This window comes from Triturus cristatus, chromosome 8 (genome assembly GCF_964204655.1).
Source record: "Triturus cristatus chromosome 8, aTriCri1.1, whole genome shotgun sequence".
NCBI lineage: Eukaryota > Metazoa > Chordata > Amphibia > Caudata > Salamandridae > Triturus > Triturus cristatus.
Window position 1 is genome coordinate 879,461,651 of NC_140591.1, and position 23,751 is coordinate 879,485,401.

Below are 23,751 nucleotides of genomic sequence, written 5' to 3' on the forward strand. Positions count from 1 at the left end.
CCAAAATATTAACAAGCTAAGTACATATAGGTAAGTATAGTTTTTCTTCATTGAACTAAACAGGGAATACAGTAAATTAGATCTCTGTCTAACTTTATATACTTACTTTATCTGTATTTTGGTTCCTGATATTTTGCCCACAATATTATTGTGGCACGATATTATTGAGGCCTAGCGCTTCTCTGGAGGTAACTGACGCAGTTTAAGGGGGGAATTTGTTCGGTCACCTCTATGACTGTTGGAGAATTTCTTTTTTTAAACTGTATGAATCTGGATTATTTTTTAATAAAAGCTTTGGAAGCCTATCTCACACGAAATCACAGAAGGAGACATTTGCATTTGTCTCCCTAGTATATTATTTTTTTTAAAGTGCACTGTTTAAGAATATTTTAAAGGCTCTGGTAAAAACTCTCACAATGCTTTGTTAGCCAAATACCACCTGAACGTTGTAGCATACTCTCTCTTGATTAGTACCAAGGACGCGCTCTACGGCACGGTGAGTTCACATCCAGCGGTGGGATTCTGTGATCTCGGGCAGCTCTCTAGTTTTAGGAGAATACACGAAGTAGGGGCATAAAAGCAAGGCTGCAGCGCCGACGCGCTAGCCTAGCGCTTGTCTGGAGGTAACTGACGTAGTTTAAGGGGGTAATTCATTCAGTTACCTCTATGACTGTTGGACAAAATATTTATTTCAAAACTATATGAATCTGAATTGTTTTTAATAAATCATTAGAAGCCTATCTCACACCAAATCACTGAAGGAGACCTATGCATTTGTTTCCCTAGTATGTTATTTTAAAAAACTGCACTGTTTAAGAATATTTTAAAGGCTCCCATAAAAAAACTCTCAGAACACTTAGTTAGCCGAATACCTGCATGTTGTAGCATACTCTTTTGGTTACTACCAAGGATGCGCTCTATGAGACCGTGAGGTCACTTCCAGGAGCTTGATTCTGTGCTCCTAGGCATCACTCTAGTTTTAGGAGCATACGCGAACTTGCGGCATAAAAGCATGACAGCGGCACGGACACGCTGCTGGCGTGCTGAAGCGGTACCTAAGGCAAGCCCATCTGCGCCCGTCCGCATCCCGACTGCGGCCTGCACCAGCCACTCTGCTGGTGCCGCAGAAGAGGTAAGTCCCCGTATCAGCTACTCCTCGGCAGAACTACATGAATTAAAACTCCACACATTAAGATGTAATAAATTAATTCCTTCAGCATGCTTAGGCCCAGTTTGCTACTCTAAATGCAAATGTCCTCTACCCATAGTTTATACAAGCATCAGCGTCAATAATCATCAGTCTGCTAGCCCCTGTAATCTCAAGACAGCCTTAAGAAATGTGCGCTCACTCCTCAAACACGCACCTAATATGTACAATCTTCTTGAGGAGGACCACTTGGACGTCCTCTTCATGACCGAGACTTGGCTCAACGAGGATTCTTACCCTGACCTTCATCTGGCACTACCCTCAGATTTTGCCTGTTTACACTTAGATCGGATGGGTAAAAGGGGAGATAAGGGGGCCATAGCGTTCAATAAAACACACAAATGAAACACATTAACAATTGATAATCTAGTGGGTGCGGAGGCGCTGGGATTTGTTATCTCCCCCTCTGCAAAATGCTCCTTCGCAGGAGTCTTGATCTACTGCCCGCCTGGGATCGCTAGAGAGTTCCTCAATTCCATCTCCCAAGCTCTAGGAATCAAAGCTTTTAAGTATACACATTTCTCTATTCTAGGAGACCTCAATATTCAGCTAGATAATGACACTGACAGCCTAGCCATAAAACTGTGTGATTCATTTGTCGATATTGATCTATCAACATCCCTATAAGGCCCTACACACAAGGCAGGTCACAGTATTTATGCCATTGTGTCCAACCCCATGGTCGAAATTGCCAGCCCTAAGGAAGTCCTTTGGTCTGATCACTTTTTAATATCATTTTCATGGACCTGTTCTGCGCCAATAAAGGCAGCTAAGACTGAGCTCTACACAAATAAACCTTGCATGGAACAAAGTTAACATAGTCCAATTGAAAAACATTTTAGATCGCACTACGTCTAATCTGACGGGCAGTATAATAGCTGACAAATCCTCGTAACTGGCTGAAGGAAGCTGCATCTATTGCAGTTCCACTAGCTAAATCTGGAACTACTAGACACACGATATCTGCTTGCTGGTTTACAAAGGACTTAGAAGCAAGCGCTGGAAAGCTCTAGAACACCTCTGGAGGAAACAATAGGACAGTGGACAAAAGCCGTTATAAAGCGACCTTGAGCATATATCACATTAATTTGAAAATAGCATTGTGCACCAACTATTCACAGTCAATTTAAAAAGCTAGCTACAATGCCAAAGAAATCTTGAGGTTTTTCACCTTTACTAGAAACTAGCTCCTCCCTTTGCTCCCTACTTAGCTTGTTTTTTTAAAGACAAAATTCATAAAATCCAAGACAATTTAGCTCAAACGTTAAAGTTTCTACTAATTCTAAGACCTCAATGTTACGTAGAGCCCAAGACAAACTATTAGAGTTTACTCTGCATTCCTCTGATGAATTAGGGACCCTTCTTTCCATATGTAAATTTGGCTTCTCATTGGATTGCCTTCCCCCCTAAATGTTTGAGAGTTGTTGGGAACATCCCCCATCTATCTGGAACTCTTTTCAATCTCCCTGCACTCGGGGATTGTTCCCGCTTCCAGGAAGAGGGCCAATGTCATCCCCTTGCTAAAAACAAAAACAAAAAAACAATGCTAATCCAAAGACACTCTCAAATTTCAGGCCCATCTCTCTGTTACCTGGGATCTCCAAAATAATAGAGAAAGTTGTCAATACCCAGCTAACATCTTTCTTGCAAACATCAAAACTTCTCCACCCCTCTGAGTCCGCCTTTAGGGCGCTATATAGCACCAAGACATCTCTCATGGAGATTACTCACGCCATCAGACTTGCACTGGACGCGGCACCAAGCGCTGCTCTGATCCTGTTGAATCTCTTGGTGGCTTTTGACGCAATCTCACATTAGATCTTGTTGGGCCATCTTGTTGACATTGGAATTGATGGGAAGGCACCTTTCTGGAACACAGGGAACAAACAGTTTGGCTCAAGCCTTTTTTTCCGAGGCCAAACAATTAAAATATTGGAGCCCTACACTCTTTAATATATACCTGACCCCTTTGGCCACCTCATCATATCCTTTGACATCCAGGTGGTCTCCTATGCAGATAACACTCAGCTGCTGCTGACCTACAACAACAACGATCCTGAGGCCAAGATAAAACTTGCAGCATGCCTGACTTGGGGTCATGGACTGGCTGAAAAATAACTCTCTACAATGTAACCTTGGAAAAACGGAGATCCCCATATTTGGTGCGGGCCCACTTCCAGGTTGGGTAGGGGCCTGGCCCACTTCCTGTTCTGCTCCCCCTACGGATGTGGCTAGAACCTAGAGGTGCTCATTGACTCGCATCTATCCTTCCAGGACCAGATTGCAGCAAGTTCACCTGCTGAATTCTTAGGAGGCTTAGGAAATTCCTTTAACTCCTACCTTGGGAAGCCCAGAAATTGGTAGCACAGGCTTTAATACTGTTCAGATTGGACTACGCGAATGGACTTAACCTTGGTCTCCCCGAATACCTCCTGCATAGACTACACAAGATTCAAACCATGGCAGTGTGTCTGCTATTTAAACTCCCTAAGGCTGCCTCTGTCCCTCAATATCGCATCCATCTTCACTGGCTTCCCATGAAAATAAGGGTCATCTTCAAAGCCCTGTCAATAGCACATGCAGCCTACTACGAAATAGGTCCCACTTACCTGCATAAAAGACTATTCAGGGACTGCCCTAAACGGTCCCTCCGTTCCCAGTCAGCTCACCTTTTGTCCATACCCCGTAACAAAAGGAAGAAGTTGAGTGGCTCAGCCTATTCGGTCCTTGCTAGGACGCCCTTGCTCTACCCATTAAATGCATCCCAGACAAAAAACTGTTCCGTAAACAACAACAACCCATTTAATTAAAGAATGAACTCTGCCCACTTTCCTCCTGGAGTGTGCTACTATAGCTCCTGGACACTCTAGTAGTAGCCGCGCGCTTTATAAATCAAGTCATTTATTCATTCATTCATTGAAGCAATATTCTGACATACAACTACATAGTTTAAGTTCTTGGTGTGTCAAAGAAGTTGGGTGATCATTTTTAGATGATAGTGGGTGCCTGTATGGTTTCTCTTTTATAGGATCCTTTATATGTTGCAATGTCCTTTTAATGGTCTCTGACTTAGTCTATACTGTTAATGGTAAAACATTCAAATGTTCATTAATTTCAAAATATTAATTTAGGTTTTTCCTAACTTCTTTGACACTTTGCTGTTTCACTGAGCTGAAAAGCTAGATCTGCAAGTTAAGGGCTCCCTGCAGACATCTGTGTGTGATCTGCAGCCACAAGGTGGAATCCCTACAGAGCGGACAGTCATTCATACTTCCAAGGTCACTTTTTAAGATTAATTAATTGAGCACTGGTAAATTAGGCAAACGTTATCATAGCCCTGAAAAAAATAAGCAATCTGTAGCAACCACTTCTACATATGGTGCAAGTTATGAATAACATTTTGAATGCTAGAGTGTTGAACCCTGCAATCCTAAATCCACTAAAAGAACATGTCTGCATCCCCTCTCTCTCATATTTAGCCCTTAAACTATGTAAACATATATATTTGTTCATATGTTTTGTAAAGAGTAAAATCTAATAAGCAAAATGACACTGAAATGACAAAAATGCAATAAATGTGACGAGATAGTAATTGTTAAAGTTTTAAGTAGGAATAGCACTAAGAAGCACAAAGTCCCAATGATAGTCAATGGCCTTGGACCAAGACGTAATTTGACGCTGATTCCATGGGTCACATACACCAAGCAGGTTTGTCGTGGTTGTTGGTAAGTGGGTTATTAGTAGTGTTAAACATGCATCAACCATCAGCAATAAGCCACCAACACAGTCTAGGGTTCAGCATAGGTCTCAATAAATTATTCCCATGTTCAACCCTTGGTCGCTTGGCTACAAGCAGCCAGACTCAATTTAGGAGACAGGTATGTAAAACATTTAAAAACACCAATTCAGTAAATAGTTAGAACACAACATTCAATAAAAATCCTACACCAGTTTATAAAAATCTGAAATATTTTATCTTTAAAATGACACCCAAACTAAAATAATTCAATGTAGGGAACCAGTGATATGAATTTGTAAAGATGAAACAGTTTCTAGCACTTAGAAACCTATAGCGCCACTCTGGGACAGCTGGTCGTGCTTGACCAGGACAAAGTCAAAGTTTCAAGCTGACCACGATGGAGCCCTTCTCAGATACCCTAGTCAAACTTTTACCTTCACGCTTGAAAACCTTCTGGAGCTTTTTCTTCCGAGGGCCCTCGCTGCTCTTCACCAGTCCAGATTCGGTGAGGATGCACCAGCTTGACGTTCAGGGAGCTCCCAGTCAAATTCTGGAAGTTGGACCTCCTGAGCTCTTCAGCGGAATAAACCTGGAATCCTCACATACAATCCCCTCTGCAAACTCCCTTATCTCCATCAAATATAGACCCCCTGCCGGAGAACCCCCTTTAGGCCAACGTTGATATCTCGTGGACCTGCCCCACTAGGATTCCCCATACTTAATATGGACGAATGGAGAAGGCAAAGCATACTCCCGCATGAACAACAGACAAAATCAGCTAATAACAGAGGTCCTTTAGGCCCCCAACGTCATTATTATTAAGCCCTACTCTATCAAAATCCCCTACACCCTTGGACCTGATATCCACTTCTGAGGCTAACTGTGAGTTTACTGTTGTGGATGAAAGATGGGCGTGGTTGCACCCACTCTTGGGATTATGGAAGGGGGGTATTCTGCTGATCGCTCTTTAAGGTTTCTTGTATAGAACGTGGCAGGGATCGCTAAGCTATTGGTTGATCCGGAATGGTGTTCTTTTGTAGACTCCTATGATGTAATTTTATTCCAGGAAACCTGGAGTTTGCATATCCCACATAGAAGTGGCTTCTCCGTCTATGCCATTAATGGCACCAGGAAGGAGCTGGGCAGACCCTCAGGAGGGTTAGCAGTATGGGTTAAAATCGAACTAGGGATTAAAATTAAGCTCCTCAATGTCGAATCCAAGACAGTTGGAGCTTACCTTTTATAGTGGAGAGAAAATTAGGATTTTTAACATATATAATAGAGTGGTGCGGGGCTTGGGCAAAACTAATATGATTTGTACTCTAGACCTCTCCCTGTCCCATTATTCAGATAATGTCCCGGCATTGGTGGTGGGTGATTTTAACTGTACATTCGAAACCACTCGCCTAATCCCATCAGATCTGACTGACGAGTGGGATTGTGAGTGGCAAATCCCACAGCTAGACCTTCCTACAGCCAGGTGGACTAAGAGAGGAGCCCAGGTGCTGGCTCTCACCATGCAGCACGATCTGAGAGCCACAAAAAGTAGAACTAACTCTGACCCAAAAGGGGACTTTACCTTTAATAGAACTAGTCACGAAACCAGAATAGACTACTGCCTGGTCTCTCTTAAACTCTGGCATTTAGTCAAAGATATGTCAGTGGTCAAAAAAGCCGATAGTGACCATAACGCCCTAGACCTTACTCTCATCGAGCAGGGCACTCTTGAACTGAATTAAGGGGTAGCCCTGACCTGGGTGTCCTTTCAATCATGAACAACCAGAGGGCGTTCAGATGGGATTGGGTGGAGGAACATCCGGGGACTTTAGACGTAGTTAAGGGTAAAGTTCGCCTGGTACTAGAGGAGCTAGCAAAATACCCTGCTAATAATGCTGTGGAGAGTCTGGGATCCTGTCACGAGACATTATATATTGGGATCAGGGAAATGGTAAGTCAACCATGCAAATCCCGGAAAAAGGCAGGAAATTGCACATATCAGAGGTCAGCCCATCAGGTCGCCTGGTATAACCAAGATTGCAGGATTGCAAAGGGGGCGCTTGTACAGCAGTCAGGCAGAAAGTACGCTCTAAGGTCGTGGTATGTATAGCCAAGTATAGGCAGGCAATCGAGACAACAAAGAAGGAGTGGGAGGGGGCACCTTGTGGTCCTCCCTAAGGAGGGCATTGTTAGCTAAAGACTCAAAGAGTTTCTGGAGTAAAGCTGCGTACTGGTTTAAGGGGAACAAGAGAGCCCTGGAATTCACAGTTCAGCCTGAGGAGTGGATAGCACATTATAGTTTCCATTATGAATCAAACAATACAGCAGTTGAGGAAGTGATTGAGGGGTGCCAGGAGGTGCCTGGCGGTGAAGGTGGTGTCTTCATTTCACTGTAGAGGAAACGCAAGCAATACTTCGCTCATGCGTCCCAGCCCACGCCCCCAGCCCGATAAAATCCCTAATGACTTTTATAAAAAGGATATACTCTGGGGCTCTTACATACATTTTCTTACTAACTCAATCCTGACTGGAACTCATTTTCCTCTTTCCTGGAAAATTGCAGAAATTGTTCCCATCTATAAAAAAGGGGACAGAGCAAAGCCTGCCAGTTATAGGCCTATAAACCTTATTGATTCTCTCCAGAAAATGTTTTGTAATCGCATGTTAGGACGATTCAGGATTGGATCCTAGATTCTCTAATCCCGAGTGATTTTCAAGCTGGTTTTCGTGCAAAAATAAACACCTTGGATCAAGCTTTCCACCTCCTTTGTATTTATTGGAAGGAAGTGGCAGTCAAAAGAGGAAAGCCTACGTGGCCTTTGTAGCCTTTGTCGACCTACGATCTGCTTTTGACCTAGTCCCGCAAGCTAGCCTATGGAGAGTCTTAAAAGAACAGGGGATACAGAGAAATCTTTTAGATGTTTTATTCGGATTACATTCCCAGTTCAGCGCGGAGTAAGGCAGGGATGTGTACTAGCCCCCACACTTTTTACCCTTTTTATTAACGTTGTAGTTGACTTTTTAGACCGAGACGGGTGTGAAGCCTCAAAAATCCGCACAAGAAGAGTCCCTGCCCTTCTTTTCGCCGACGACATACTCCTAATTTCTAAATCCCCGCAGGGACTACAACAGCTTTTGAATGATTTTATCAAGTTCTGTGATGAGCAGGGTTTGATGCTAAATGAGGCCAAAACCAATTATATGATTTTTAAGAGAGGAATGGCCAATCCCTCCAAAAGACCTGTGTTAGCTGGCAGTAGCAAACTGGAGCGAGTTGACGCTTTCGATTATTTAGGTATTCGCCTGACCCCGGCAACTCACTGGGCTGCCCACATTGAGAAAACAAAACTACAATTAATCCATCAGACTGCCCACATTACTAAAATTCATAGGAAAACCCTGTCCAGGCACCTAACACCAGCTTTGGAAATTTATAATACCAAGGTTCTAGGGGGGTCCTCTACGGAGCAGAACTTTGAGGCACGGGCAACACTAACTGTTTGTCTACCGCTGAGAATTGCTTTCTTAGATCCTTGGTAGACATACCTTTCAGTACCCCCCTGATGCCCCTATAATTGGACCTCGCCCATAGACAGCTGGTACATAAATAGAACTATAAACTTCATGTTCTGGCACAGGTTGTGGTCTGTGGATGAGCGCATGTCTTGCCGTGAGCCATTAATTGGTCTCTTGACGTTCCCACAGGTAACCTCGATCTCCTGGTTTAGATCTCTAAGGGGTCTACTGGGGAGGCTTGGGATGGAGGGTTTTTGGTCAAACCCAGAAAGTCTGGCCATCATACCAAGGGTGAGGAAGAAAAAATGTTTTGGGAAGCTATATCAGAAAAAGCTTTGGCAAAAACTGAGGGACGTTTGACTCATGAATTGCTAAATTTTAAACCTATTGCCCACTTTAAGGATACTATTGATGAAATTGTCCCCCTCTGATACGTAAATTATTCTTTCAGTTCCGCTATAAAACCTTAACCACAAAACTGTTTTACACAAAGTGGCGCAATGTTGTTTTTAATGACGATCTCTGCCCTGCGTGTGGCGCCAGTTCAGAATCCATTGTGCATTCGCTTTTTTTCTGTCCATATTACAAATCTTTGAGAAAGAAATGGATAAGTCCGCTATGTAAACTGGTTGGCCCAGGCCACTACCTTGAGGTGCTGAGAATTTTGACAACAGATACACGCAGAGTAGCGGTCTTTGGCCTTTCCAGATACTTGCATGCACTGTGGATCAATCGTTCCAAATGCACTGTATGACGCACAGAACATTTTATCTGTTTTAACCTCCTGTTTTTAACTTTTTGGGGGGATTTATGTTATGCAAAACCAATTATCTATACTTCGTATTTTATCTATGATGTGCTGTGTACTTTTTTGATTTTTGTGATTGAAATAATGTTGATGATGACGTAAAATGAGGAGCAGGAACAATGATATTGCCAATTGATGACTAAGGCATTAGAGTCATTTAAAAGCAACACAGCTCAATTATAGAAAACTGATTTCACATCCACAGGTAGCATGATTCCATAATCAATTATTTATAGTCATTAATTGAGATCTTATAGACCACATCTATCTCAAAAACATTGCTACTGGGATCCCATAGCGGAGTGATGGATCAGTGCACAGAATTCTCAGGGCGACAGTACTTGAACTGGTACCCATGTTCCTGCATGTCCGCGCCAACCATGTCCGCTAAAAACTGATATACCCTTATCAAATACTTCTCACTCCTTCTCGCTGTATAATGAGCCACATATCACTTCATCAAAACAGCCTGGCTAAACCTTTTAACTCTGACCAATCAAGGAAGACTGCAAGAAGTCTGAATTTTGGCTTGCAGACAAGAACATCTTTTAACTTCTTTTCTGTACAATTTTTAATAAATTCAGTCTTTGAATGAGATTTTCATTCAGTCAAAGTATCTTTATTCTGCCAGTAAATATGGCCATAAAAACACTACAAAAAAGTTTAACCTTTAAGTAATTTAACGCAATAAAACTAAATTATTAATGGAATATATAAAAATCCTCCCAGGGACTAGATAAAACAGTACTTAGACAATTAAGATCTTACCAGCTTGTTTAAAGTGCATAGTTTTTCCTTAATTTAGTAGTAGTAATAATATAATTTAGGACAGCTGTGCAAATTTTGACAGAAGATAAACTTTGCAGAAAGATTAGCCCTTCTTTATGAGAAACAAAATGCTTTTTTTAAAGAAGTGGGCGCAAACATTGAATTCTAAGAGAATCATACAATGTGCAAAAAAGCATGAAGTACATAGTGCTTTGAGCAGTGACCAAATCGCATGGACAGCATGGGAGAGAAGCATGCCAAGTTCAGTATACGGGAAAGGCCACAAGAAAATGAATTGTATGTAATCTTAGCCTAGTGAGGTAGAATCTGTACTCAGAATTTGTTATCCAGCTTAGATAAGGCTCTGGCCTATAAATCCGGTTTCTTCTCTAAAAGCTCTATGTGCCCCTTTAACTATCTCTTTTGCTATGCGGCCACTTTTTCCAGGGTTATCAAAGAAAGGACTAAGACCCAAGCTATGAAAAGTGTTTTTGATATAAACCAACAATGGGATAGCATTCATATTGTCTAAATTTAGACAATCAGCTATCATTGCAGGCGTAAATTGGGCCTTAGAAGTATTCCATACCTTTAACCATAAAAGAAGTGGAGCCAAACTGACTTGATCTGCAATAAAACCTAAGCTCAATCCATATGTGTGATCAAAGTTGCAGTAGATTTGGGGATGGCTAGTAAATGCCACAAAAAAACTATTTTCCGCAATTCGGAGTTTCCTTGGAAAAGCGTAACCCCTGGCGCTGGCCCCATAGGTACCTACAGATAAACCTTTCGTCTTGTATAGCTGGAGTATCTCCCGAATCAGTTTTTGACCCAGCTTTTTGGCAAATCTGAATATTGCATCACCAGCCACTTCCATTATCTGTGCTCTTTGGGTCATTAACCTGTTCCATCTTCCATTGGTATGTAAAGAAATGCCTAAATAATTAAAAGTAAGCACTTTCTCAATAGGGCTACCCCCTATAGAAAACACTTTAGATTGTATACGTCTGGGGCCACATGACATGATAAAGGACTTTCACTGATTCACTTTAAGTTTAAGAACAAGCATAAAATTGTTAAAACGATTTGAAAGTTTCTGGAGACCATTGGCTGATCGAGCTAAAGGGACTGCATCATCCGCATACAGCAGTACCGGCACAACCTGAAAACCAAATCTGGGAACATCTTCACTACATGATTTCAATGCTAAGTCCAGAGAATTAATGTAAAAAAAGAAAGGGAGTTAAGATGCAGCCTTGCCTGGCCCCTCTTACAACCTTTATTGGGGCAGTGCAACCACCAGTTCTTGTGCACTGCATTGAAGTTGTGGTGTCCCGGTGCAAGTGCCATATAAGTTCAAGCCGGGGGGTTAATTCAAGCCTCTTCCATCATATCCCATAATGGATCGCTATCTACAAGGTCCAATGCACAGGAGAGGCCCATAAAAGCCCTATGCAGAGTCCCGCTTCTGACCTTGAAATATTTTCATTCAATTCCTAGCAATATTTATGCGTTCATAAACTATTGCCATGTTATCCTATGTGGCTAATTGGGAAAATGAAATGTGTAAGTTCTCCATCATCAGGGCATATAAAACATCTTTTATAAGCACCCTTCTTATAATTACATGATTGCCACACCCTTGGGACACCTAGGGTAGACCCTGGGGCTACCTAATATGTAAACATAATATAGATTATCACTTTTTAAGTGCCCCTACCACCGAAGTCGAGTTTGGGCACAAGTTACATTTAAAAGCAGTGCTGCAGAACAGGCCTGCTTTTAAAATGACCGTAGGCACTCAGCAGTGCACACATGCAAGTGCAACAAAGGCTGATGGCCTCTAAACGTTGATGCCCTATTATGTACTAGGGACTGAAATGTAGTTGTAATCCCTTTTGCCCTATTATCTACTAGAGACTTATAGGGTAGGTCATGTCAATTATAGATGTACCCTAACACATAGTGTACACTAATGCAAGGGTGCTTTTCCACTTATGTTTTCAACATAGCACTGTCCCTGGGCCTCATTAGACAGATCCCAGGAGCAGCCAGAGTCATTTACCACCAGTCAGCAACAAATGTGGGTGTACAGAGCACACATCATGACTTTGCACTGTGGTGAAAGATTTTACCTTCTGACTTTAGTACTTTAAGTCCCAATCCACCAAAGAAGTACGCTTCTAAAGCCCCCCACTAGCACCTCAGAGTAGGCACTATGAGACTTACAGAGTGTCAGACAGAAGCCAAACAGCGGGGTCCAGTCATGGTCTAGTTGCCACTGGTCAGCTAGGCAGTTGCTGGAAAATACCTTTTTTAGCTTGTTGTGTCCCTCTTGCTTTAACAGGAGATCGGCCTTATGACCCTTGGAGTCCACCTCTTTGTCCTGGGTACAAGAGGGAAAACAGATCCGGTACTTTAGGGCTCTTCTTAGGTCTCAGACATTATGTTCAGTCCTCATCTGATATTACAAAAGTCCATGTAGTGGATAGCAAAATAGGAGCTTCAGTCCACTAGTGATATTTAACTTACCGGCCCTGGGTACATTTATACTAGGAACTTACAGGTAAGATAAATATCCCAATTAGGAATATGCCTAAATTGACCATGGTTAAAGGGGGAGCACAGTCACTTTACTGTTGATTAGCAGAGTTAAAGTGCACAGTTTTCTGACACCAACAACAATAGAGAGCACAGCAAAAGGCAAAAAATAAGGGGTGACCATGCAGAAAAGGCTGACTTCCCACAGTTTGTAAACACAGTATTCAGTTATTTTAATGTATTATGGTGCCAGAAGAATAGCAATACTCATTTGCCTGTTTTCTCTGTAGATCCCCGATGCCGCCACCGACATCATTAGCGTCCACATCCCGCTCTACACAGCAGTCTGCATCATCCAGGCTCTCAGCCCGTCGTTCTCACCATGCTCTACAGAAGGTGGCTAAAATGAGGAGAGTTTATGGCCAAGTGAAAGAAAAAGAGGTAAATGCATGTGACATATTCAGTAAATTAAATGTTTAAACCCAGCATACTATGTCAATAATCTGCATAAGTTGAATTGCTCAATGATGATAATCATAGGTATTGGTATAGTGCACAGCAGCCTCAAGTGGTGCTCCAGCAATAGACAAGAAAGGGTCATGCAGACATCTTCTGGGCATATCCTGTTGTGTGGCCGAAGTGAAAGGCTGTACTCTTGGGTGTGTGAGGCTAAAGAGTTATCAGGCTGACATTCCAGCTTTCTCCTGTAATCGAGGAAAATGAACTGCCACCACACCTCATCTAGTCGGTCTTTTGTATTGTAAGTTAACAAAGCCAGAGCGAAGGAGACATCTAGGTAACTAACCATAAATATTGTTCTAAAGAATCACTGGCCCAGCAAAATAGATAGTCTGATAAATGCAGAAGCATTTAAGTGATTCTTTTAGCAACTGATATCCAGTGAAGAGTTGCAAGAGGATTTAAGACATGATATCTGTGTTTGAGATCCAAAGTAAGTCATGCTGCCACATTCTTTATAGCTTCCAGCTGGGAAATTACAGATTGAGTTCTTATATTCCAATTTAGATTAAATAACTGCACGAATCATAGTTTTGTGACAGCTGATGGAAAGAAGTGGGAGTATTTTCTGAAGGGTCTTCATGCATAGGAAACTAGTAGCTGCTAGTCTTTTTACATGAGACTCAACATAAAGGCCACTGTCAAAGGGGACAGTGTCCTTTATGGATTCCTATTAAGGCCTTCACTTCAAGTTCCCTGTTATGGCTGTGAGCGGGAGGAGGACAGTGGGAACATAGGAAGAAAGTATGCTGAAGGCTCTGGGGGAGTGGGCAGGGCCAGTTTTAGCAGTCCATACAGCTCCACATATGTATCTGAGCCCAGAATTTTCGAGTCTGGAGTTTGTAGGCCTCATAATTCAAGGCCCGGAGACATCAGCAAACAAAGAATGGCCCAGAGCCAAATCTACCCTGAAAATACGGCTGTGGACCACTTGTAGTAGGGCGGGCCACAGTGTCAGACCAAAGGGAGGTGTTTCCAAACAAAGAAAACATCTCCATCTATCAAGCCAAAATAAAAATCTGTGTATCGTCAGCGTAGATTGGCCAGGTTAGCCAGAGGGGTGATGTAGATACTGAAAAATATCTGTCACATGGAGAAGAGATCGGAACACAATACTGAGACAGCCCTTATTAAGGCTACTGAAGAACTGAAGTTTATTCTGGATGAGGGCGGATCAGCCGCATTGATCTTGCTAGACCTATTGGCGGCCTTTGACACAGTGGATCACTCCATCTTGATCCACTGTCTGGAAGTGATTGGCATAAACAACCTAGCGTTAAAACTATTTACATCCTTCCTCTCTGATAGGGAAAATGCAATCAAAGTAGATTCATTCTCATCGAAATCTTTCTCCTTGCCTTGCGGAATATCACAGGGCTCTTCGCTCAGCCCCACTCTTTTTATTATTTATGTTGCAGAACTGGCCCCGCTCATCCAATCATACAGCTTTTCGCTCACCTCAGATGCATATGACACGCAAATCGTGCTCTCTGCCTCCAATAACTCCAACAACACTAGCTATCGATTTCAGAATTGCAGGAGACATCAAATCTTGGAGGAGTAAGTATTGTCTCAAGCTCAATTCTGGAAAGACCGAGGTGATCCTGTTGGAAACAATTCCAACATCTGGTCAGCACCTTGCTGGCCTGTAGAAATGGGACCACTTCCTGCCCCTACCAATAAAGCCAAGAGTCTTGGGGTCATCTTAGATGACAGACTAAATTTGGGTAAGCAAATCAATGCAGTGGTTACATCATATTACAACACTCTTAGAATTCTTAGGAAAAAACTAAATTTTCTCCCCACTAGTGCCAGGAAGACCGTTATCTCTACCTTAATATTGTGCAAAATAGACTATTGCAATTGCCTGCAGGCTCAATATGTTAATAAACTCCAAGTTCTTCAGAATTCACCAGCTACACTTCTACTAGGATCTACAAGCATCACTCTGTCTCATTTGCCATAAAAGATCTTCATTGGCTGAAGGTAAAGAATATAATTAATTTCAAATCCATTTGTCTTACCTACAAGGCAACTTCATGGCTCTGGACCTCTCTATCTGAAGAAAGCTTGTTCTTGGTATACCCCCACCAGAACACTAAGATCATCAGGGTCCTTTAAAATAAACACTATTAGATATGAAAAATCTAAATGGGGAGGAAGCAGCTTCATGGCAGGAGCCACCAAACAATGGAATCTCCTCAATCTGCATATTAGATCAGCACCTTCTCTTTTACAATTCAGGAAACATGTAAAAACCTGGCTCTTTAACCAGTAGGCTTCCTTTTCTTACTCATTCTGCACGCTGACTAGCGTCAAGACACCTCTTGGTATACGTTGCGCTCTACAAGTCTTTTTAACATAACATTGATGTTGCTATCCAGTCTCTTGTAGAAATGGGAATGGAGGTGTAGCAGCTCCTTGTCATTATTGCATTTTGGCATTTTCTGAAGTCAGTTTGCACAAAGGAAGCTTCCTAAGATATTTCAATTAGCACCTGTAGAAATATATTCTTCCTCTTAGCCAGTGTCATTTTAAGGATTTTTGGGGCCCTGGACAATATATACTTTGTGGGCCCCTGTTCAGAATTTTTTTTTAACTTTGATACTTATTTCCTTCTAATTCAAGCCCACATAATGCCAACAATACTAAGTTATATATTAAGCTTAGTGGAATTATATCTTGCCGGGGGGCCCAAAAATCCCTAATATTACACTGGGTGGAGAGGCGGAGTCAGAAGTAAAGGTAGGCAGAGAGGTTTAGATTACAAAATTGAACTGACAGATCAAATAGACAGTAAGTTCTCTTTCCTAGGGAGGCCCTGTGGAGGACCTGAGGCAATTGCCCAGTTTGCTCATGCATTAAAACGCCTCTGCTCTTCGCATTACTCACTTTTCTCACTGAGATGCTGGTAATTGTAGAGCTAGCTGCGAAGGGTACCAGGACCTGATGGCCGGTGCTGCTATTTTGAGAGTTGTCAGTAGTGATTTTGTAGTTATGATTAAGTTAATGTTCCTATTTCAGAGAGTTTTTCATGGCTTTAACTTTCTACCGCTGAATAAATCAACAATAGGGTTTCCCATAAATGTAAGGCTTGGTGGGAAATGTGACTAATGTTCATAGATGCTACTGTGGGCCAAAATGTCACTGTCCCATTCATTGCCCTGTATTTAAAAGTTTTTTTCATGTGCACCCAATAAATCTTGAAATAAAGGAAATCAAATACAATAGATAGTTAATTCTCAATTCATGAAAATCATCTGGATAAAATTACAGTTGCCAAAGAGCATCTCAGATTTACACCACGGTTAGTGATAACTGGTCTCTTTGTGGGTGAAAACAAGAAATGCAAATTATATCACTTCTGTTTTACGTGTTAAAAATGTGGCCAAATATGTTCACTGTACTGTGCATGCTCATGATTTTAATGTTAGTCACTTTGGAAGAGGATTGAAAATGTAGCATAAACGGTATATTCGCAAGCAGCTGAGAAACGTCCTGCCTAATGAATATTAATTTGGCAGGTTGCAATTTGTGATCCATCTATGATTACGAATGAAAGGATGGAAGCCTTTTTGACCTCTAATGGATAGCAAATGTGTTTATGTGCAGTTGCATCCACAATGGGAACATCTTTTTTTAAAGCAGCCCATGTCCATTAAAAGGTCTCTCAAAATGTAAGTCTGTGGACATCCCCAGTTAGTGTACGTGGATGAAAAACTCTCTCTTCAGCTTTAGACAGGTCAAGCCAGACATGGCAGCAGTCCAAAATCTCTGTCATTATTCCTAATAGGATCAAAGATCTGGCCCTGACAGACATCTGGCAATTCCAGCACCTGGAAAAGAGGACCTATACCTTTTTCCCAAATGTTTATAGATCCAACTCCCAAGCAAGAAGGTAGAAGCTATTGGACAAGAACAGCTATATAATAGTACTGTAAATAAAAAACAAAAAACAGTTTTCTTCAATGTGGCTATTCCTACTTTTTACAGCTAAAAACCATAATCAGTGGCCATTTTAAAAACTTTTTTAACTGCTCCAGCTCAACCTACTAATAATGCACAACCTGTAACCAAGGGTGTGGGGGAGACATCATATCAAACTGCAGTTGAACAGGCAGAAACTGTATGTAATAAACAGTCCAACAGACACAAAAAGTGGAAAAAGCCGTCAGTTCAACAATACTCCTAGTAGAGCAAACAACAAATATTGGCTCTTCAGATGACAATGAAGAACAAAGCATGTCATTAGTATCTGTAGTGATAGAGGAAGAAGGCCTGTAAGATATGCTGAAAGGCATGTGATGCAAAGAAGCCTGTTGCTAATTACCTACTTCTGTACAATTTCATGTATTGGAGCAATCCATGCTAGAAATACAACAGAAGTAGCATGGAGCAACATCTAAATTGACTAGAATGGTGTGAATATTAGTGAAAAACAATCATAAAAGCAATGAGGTTATAACATCTGATAGACATCTATCCAAAGATTCCTTACCTTTGAACTTCCAGGCATCAGGCTGGATCCTGAAGTTTTTTGCTAGTAGTACCTCTGTGTGCCTATAGGTGGCCTCCGTGTGACGTTGTAGGCGTCGGGTTCCTCGCCGTCGTGACGTCCGTGTCGTCTTTTTAAGCACCACCTCAGCGCGCTGATATCAGTTCTTTTCTTTCTACGCCATCCAGTGCAGATCCGTGGAAGAGAGTTACCCCCTGTCATTTTTTGACAGACTTTTTTTTACTTTTTGTCGAATCCTTTTGGTGTGTAGGATGTCCTGCAAGAAGACCTCGGTTTCAAACCATGCAGCGCCTGTCATCGCGCCTGACTGTCACAGACACCCATCTGGTATGTCTTTGGTGCCTGGAGCGCAACTACAACCCAAAGTTGTGCTCCGACTTGTGGGTCATGACGCCGAAGGCTTTGAGGGAGCTAATCGCGGCCCTGCGTACGGTACCACGGAGGTCCCCTTGTCCACCTCGCTCTTGGTCTCGGTCAAAAGGAAGGGTAGAGCATAGCTCCGGGAGGTCGAAGTCTTCTTCCTCCCAGTCAAAGTGATCGTGGTCAGGTAAGAAGCACCAAAAGAAGCACAAGAAGTCGAAGCATGCTTCGACTATGTCCCATCCGTCGGGCGATGAGACAGAGGAGTCCCGACGTTCAATGCCTCGCTCCGCGGAGCAGGTGCCTGGGTCGGCTCTGCGTTTCAATCTCTTTCCAGGGCCGGAGGAGACCCCCGCCTAACTAAAAGAATTAGATGACGCTATGTGCGCCGTATTTGGGCAGCCTGACCCTGCCAGCGCGCCTTCGGGCCCGCAGGTCCAGCAGAAGGAGGCCCTGTGTGCTCCATACCTCCGGCGCCACGGCCTCCTCTTGGATCTGTTCCTGGATCCGGACCGGCACCGGTCGCACCGCTTCGACCTTCCCCAGCACCGATGTTGAGACCCTGGTGTCGCCGGTGACGCCTCCCCTATCGTTTTTACAGACAACAGAGAACCGGCTGGGCGGCCACCAACGCAGAGACCGGTGTCGACGGAGCTGTATGGCTCCATGCCGTATACTCTGCCCTATTCTGAAGGGCTAGGGATGGATGATGATGATTGGGGGCAGCACTATCCCTTAGAAATCCCACAACCAAGCCAAGAACTGGTCTGGTATGAGGACCTGAGTGATGCCAGCAGCCTAGACACCTACCCAGATTCTGGCTTGCTGTCTCCTCCTAATCTGGCTATGGAGGAGGGGGCTTCTTTTGCACTGGTGGTGCGTAGGAGGTCGGAGGTCTTGAACCTGCAGCTTCCTAAATGGCAGTCAAAACTAATGTCTTGACAGAGGTCTGGCAGCCTGGTGTCTCTACCTCATAACCCTTGCTGCCGTTCAACGAGGCCTTGACCGACGTTCTACTGTGTACCTGGTCCAAGTCAAACGCAGAGGCTCCTGTGAATAGAACTATTATCCACCTCCACCTCCCTGCACCGGGTGACTCAGCTTTCCTCTCCACCCATCCCACCCCACAGAGCTTGGTGGTTAAAGCCTCCACTTCACATGGCACGTTCCCTTCCGCACCCCCAGACAGGAAATCCAAAAGGCTGGACAGCTTTGGTAAGAAGATCTTTTCTTCCACCAGCCTAGCATGCGGTCGGTAAACACTGCATGCCTCTTGGGATGTTACTCCCATTCGCTATGGGATACGGTGACGTAAGAGCTGCCCAGAGTCTTAGAGGATACCAGGCTCTCCTCTTCCAAGCTATTACAGACAGGATAGATGTAGTGAAGTTTGCCATATGATGTGGCTTAGACACGACAGACTCGCTAGGCAGAACGATTCCCTTGATGGTGGCCGTTAGGCACCACGCCTGGCTGAGGATGTCTGGCTTTTCGGGGGATGTCCAAGCTAACCTCATGCACATGCCCTTTGATGGTTCCTGTCTCTTCGGAGACAAGGCAGATGCAGCGTTTGAGCGCTTCAAGGACTCGCGGACTACAGCCAAGTCCCTGGGCCTCTCCACCTCATACCAGCCTGTGTCTGTCTTTTGCCCCTTTCGTGGCTAAGGAAGGGGCTTCCAAACGCGCCAACCCTATTCCAGCCAGAGGACCACGCAAGTCTAGAAACCTCTGCGGGCCTTAAACACGGTTCAACCGACCTCATGGGTCAGGTGGTCAGAAGTCAGGTCAAGCCACAAACCCCTCCTCCACTGCAACACCTACCTAGTCTGATCCCTCCAGATCATGGCTGTCCAGTTGGTGGCAGGGTACACCATCACCTCCACATCTGGCGGGATATCACCTCAAACAGGTGGGTGTTGCAGATTGTCCAAAGGGGCTACTCCCTCCCATTCGAGACTACCCCTTCCTCCATGCCTCCAACTTACGATTGGCTGACGGAGGAGCACCTTGCCCTACTCTGCAAGAAAGTCAAGCCTCTCTTAGCCAAGGGAGCTATAGAGAGAGTTTCTGGGACAGAAATAGGATGTGATTGCTATTCCCGCTATTTTCTGGTTCCAAAGAAGGACGGATGCCTTAGTCCTATCCTCAACCTCAGAGCCCTCAACTACTTCCTCAAAAAGGAGAAGTTCAAGATGCTCACCCTTGCTCTGGTCCTGTCTGCCCTGGACCCAGGAGATTGGATGGTATTGTTGGACTTGCAGGATGCCTATTTTGATATATATCCCCGTCCTGCCTGCCCATTACCGCTACCTGCAGTTTATGTTGGGCCAAGAGCACTTTCAGTTTACCGTGCTCCCCTTCGGCCTCACCAGTGCCTCTCGGCTGTTCACAAAGGTGATGGCAGTGGTCGAAGCCCATCTGCGGAGATCAGGGGTTCCAGTCTTCCCCTATCTCTACGACTTGTTGTGGAAGGTGGTCTCTTTCCAAGCAGTCGTCTCCCACCTCCAGACTATGATAAATCTCCTGCATTCGCTGGTGTTCACTATCAATGTGCCGAAGTCACACCTGACTTCCTCTCATATGCTCCCTTTCATCGGAGCAGGTTTGGACACGGTGCAGTTTTGGGCTTATTCTCCCGAGCGGTAAGTCCAGGATATCCAGGCTATGATATCTGTGTTTCAACCTCTATCCTGGGTTTCGGTGAGAATGACTCTGAGGTTGTTCAGCCTCATGGCCTCCTGCATCCTGCTTGTGGACCATGCCAGATGGCACATGCAGACTCTGCTGTGGGACTTGAAGAGCGGACAAACTCAGCCGTCAGTGTCTTACGGATCACAAGTGGCGTCTCCATCCGGAGGTGGTGCAAGGTCTCTTTCAACAGTGGGGGGGAGACAGGGTTAGATCTGTTCGCCTCAGGAGAGACCGCGCAATTAAGCAGTTTTGTCCATTGGAGTTTCCAAGGCGGCCCTCGCTCGGTGACACTTTTCATCGTGAGTGGAGCACAGGACTTGTGTACGCCTTTCCACCCATACCACTCTTGCCCAGAGTGCTCTAGAAGATAAGGGGATGCCTGGTCCAAGTCATCCTTGTGGCTTCGGACTGGGCACGGAGAGTCTGGTATCCCGAGCTTCTGCGAATGAGCATCGATCCTCCGATCAGGCTGCCCCTTTAGCAGGATCTACTGTTGCAGCAGCAGGGGAGGGTTCACCACCTTGCGTGGAGATTGAGCGGTGACAGCTGACAGCATTTGACTTTCCTGCCGAAGTCTGTGAAGTTATCCTGGCAACCAGGTGTCCCTCCACAAAGTCGGTTTACGCCTACCGATGGCAAAGACTTTGTAAATATTGTACAGAACAGTCTGTTGATAGCTCATTTGCTTACCTCTCAGACATTCTTCTGTTCATTCTTTCTCTGGCCGAGCAGGGCTCTGCTGTGGGCACTCTGAAGGACTATCTTTCGGCCCTGTCTGCTCTTCCGAGGTTACCAGACCAACCATCATTTTAAAAATCTTCTCCTGTACAGAGTTTTCTAAAAGGGGCTCACTCACTTGTTTCCTCCTTCACCTTTTATTATGCCCCAGTAGGACCTTAATTTGGTTCTCACTTTCTTGATGTGCACATTGTTTGAACCTTTGTATAACTGTCCCCTCTGGCTGCTCACTATCAAAACAGCCCTTTTAGTGGCAATAACTTCTGCCAGGAGGGTGACCGAACTGCAGGCCCTGTCATCTCAGCCTCCTTACCTGACCGTCTTTCCAGGCAAAGTACAGCTCCGTGCTAAGGCTTCCTTTCTGCCCAAGGTAGTAACACTTTTCACATGGGACAGTCTGTCACCTTGCTCACCTTCTATTCTCCACCACATCCTTCTAAAGAAGAAGAGCGACTCCACCGTCTGGACCCAAAAAGAGCGTTGTTGTTCTACCTTGACTGGATAAAAACGTTCCGGGTGGATGATCAGCTTTTCGTGGGGTACGTTGGAGCAAAGAAGGGATGTGCTGTTTAGAAGAGGACGATGTCACGTTGGGTCATCCTCTGCATTAAAATATGTTATGCCTTGGTGAAGAAACAGCCTCCTGAAGGCTTTAGGGCCCATTCTACCAGGGCAAAGGAAGCCACCACGGCTCTTCAGTGTGGTGTTCCAATCCATGACATTTGCCGGACAGCCACGTGGGCATCTCTGCACACATTCCCCATTCATTTTTGTCTGGGTAACCAAGTCCGCAGAGAGGGCGTTTTTGGCTGCTCTGTTCTGCAAGACTTCTTGGTTTGAAGCTTCTCTGCAGTCCCTCCTCCGGGGATGGTATTGCTTGGGTATCTGTTCAATGGTAAGCAATCTGTGGCTAGATTTCTCTATCAGATGGACAAGTTACTTACCTTCGGTAACGTTTTATCTAATATAAACATGATCTAGCTGTAGATTCCTTACCGACCCACCCATCCTCCCCGCACTGTGGATAGGTTTCAGAGTTAGGACTGTTTCCCTTCAAGGCCCTAGTTCTTTTTTAACCCACCATGATCAGTCACTTCATGGCTCCGCACTTCTGGCGTGGAAAGTCGTGAAAAGAACTGATGTCAGCATGCCAAGGTCATGCCTATATAGATGATGCGGATGTCACGGCGACGACAAACTCGACGCCTACGACGTCATGCAGAGTCAAACGACACCACCTATCAGCGCGCAGGGGTACTGCTATTACACTATTAAAAATCTTCCGGATCCAGCCTGACGCCTGGAAGTTCAAAGGTAGGGAATCTGCGTCTGGATCATGAATCTACCAGATAAGGCGTTACCGAAGGTAAGTAACTTGTCTAACAGACATTGAGGACTTATAAATGGCTATTAAAGATCTGGCTATACAAATGGCTCATGTTTAAGCATCACACAGGCGCCAACAAAGACTCAAGAACACTCAGTGGCAAACTTGGACATTCTGTGGAAAGATTGCCTACAGTGACATTAGCAATACATAGAAGAAAAGCCAACATACAGGTTGGATTAGTACACCACATTGATGATGTGGCAAATACCCTTGAACAAATTACAAATGCTCTTGAGGAAATGCAAACTGCTTATGTAGTAAATAGGCCACCAAGGTTTGTTCGGGAAACTGAGAACAGTTCAAGTGTGAGCAGTAAATCAGTTAGTGAACCTGGCTACATCTAGGAGCACTAGAAGCCAGAGTAAGGAAGGACAAGGAAGGGCTACCCTGTGTTCGTACGTACAACCAGTACTGGACGACAAAGGCGTAAAGAGTAAATAAAGGTATGAAAATTGTAAATAATTTCCCAAACAACTATAGGTTGATAACCTTACTGGACAATGAGGCAAAGTACTTTGCGAGCATTTTACTTGAAGAATTGAGCTCCTGGGCGGACCAAAAAGGTTTGATTCCAAAAAACCAAACGGGCTTTACTGTAAACTCAGGTACAACGTCTAATCTACTGGCATTATCAATACTTATTGATAAATTGCTTACTTCATCTAAGCTGGTCTTTTGTTGTTTTGTTGATTTTAAAGTTGCCTTTGACCGGGTCCCCAGGGCAGCACTTCGGGCAAAGTTAATGAAGTGGGGAATCCTGGTAAAACTACTGGAGGCCATTGTCCAACTACATTCCAACACCTGGATTCAAGTCAAGCTTGGTACTGGCACTCTGTCTCGAAAAATTCTAACAACACGAAGAGTGAAACAGGGGTGTGTGCTAGCCCCATTGCTTTTTAACCTGTTAATTGCCGATCTCTCAGCCGAACTGGACAAGATAAATAGCCATTCCCCCAAGATC

General features: G+C 44.1%; 1 protein-coding gene across 1 annotated transcript in view; it reads left to right on the plus strand.

Moving 5' to 3' along the window:
- The window catches only part of C8HXorf58 (chromosome 8 CXorf58 homolog), a 714,653-nt gene that overhangs the window by 584,986 nt on the left and 105,916 nt on the right, over window positions 1–23,751 (plus strand). The window contains exon 8 of the mRNA XM_085622411.1: window positions 12,867–13,017. Within this exon, the coding sequence (XP_085478537.1) occupies window positions 12,867–13,017 (151 nt within the window). The remainder of the gene's footprint in view (window positions 1–12,866; window positions 13,018–23,751) is intronic.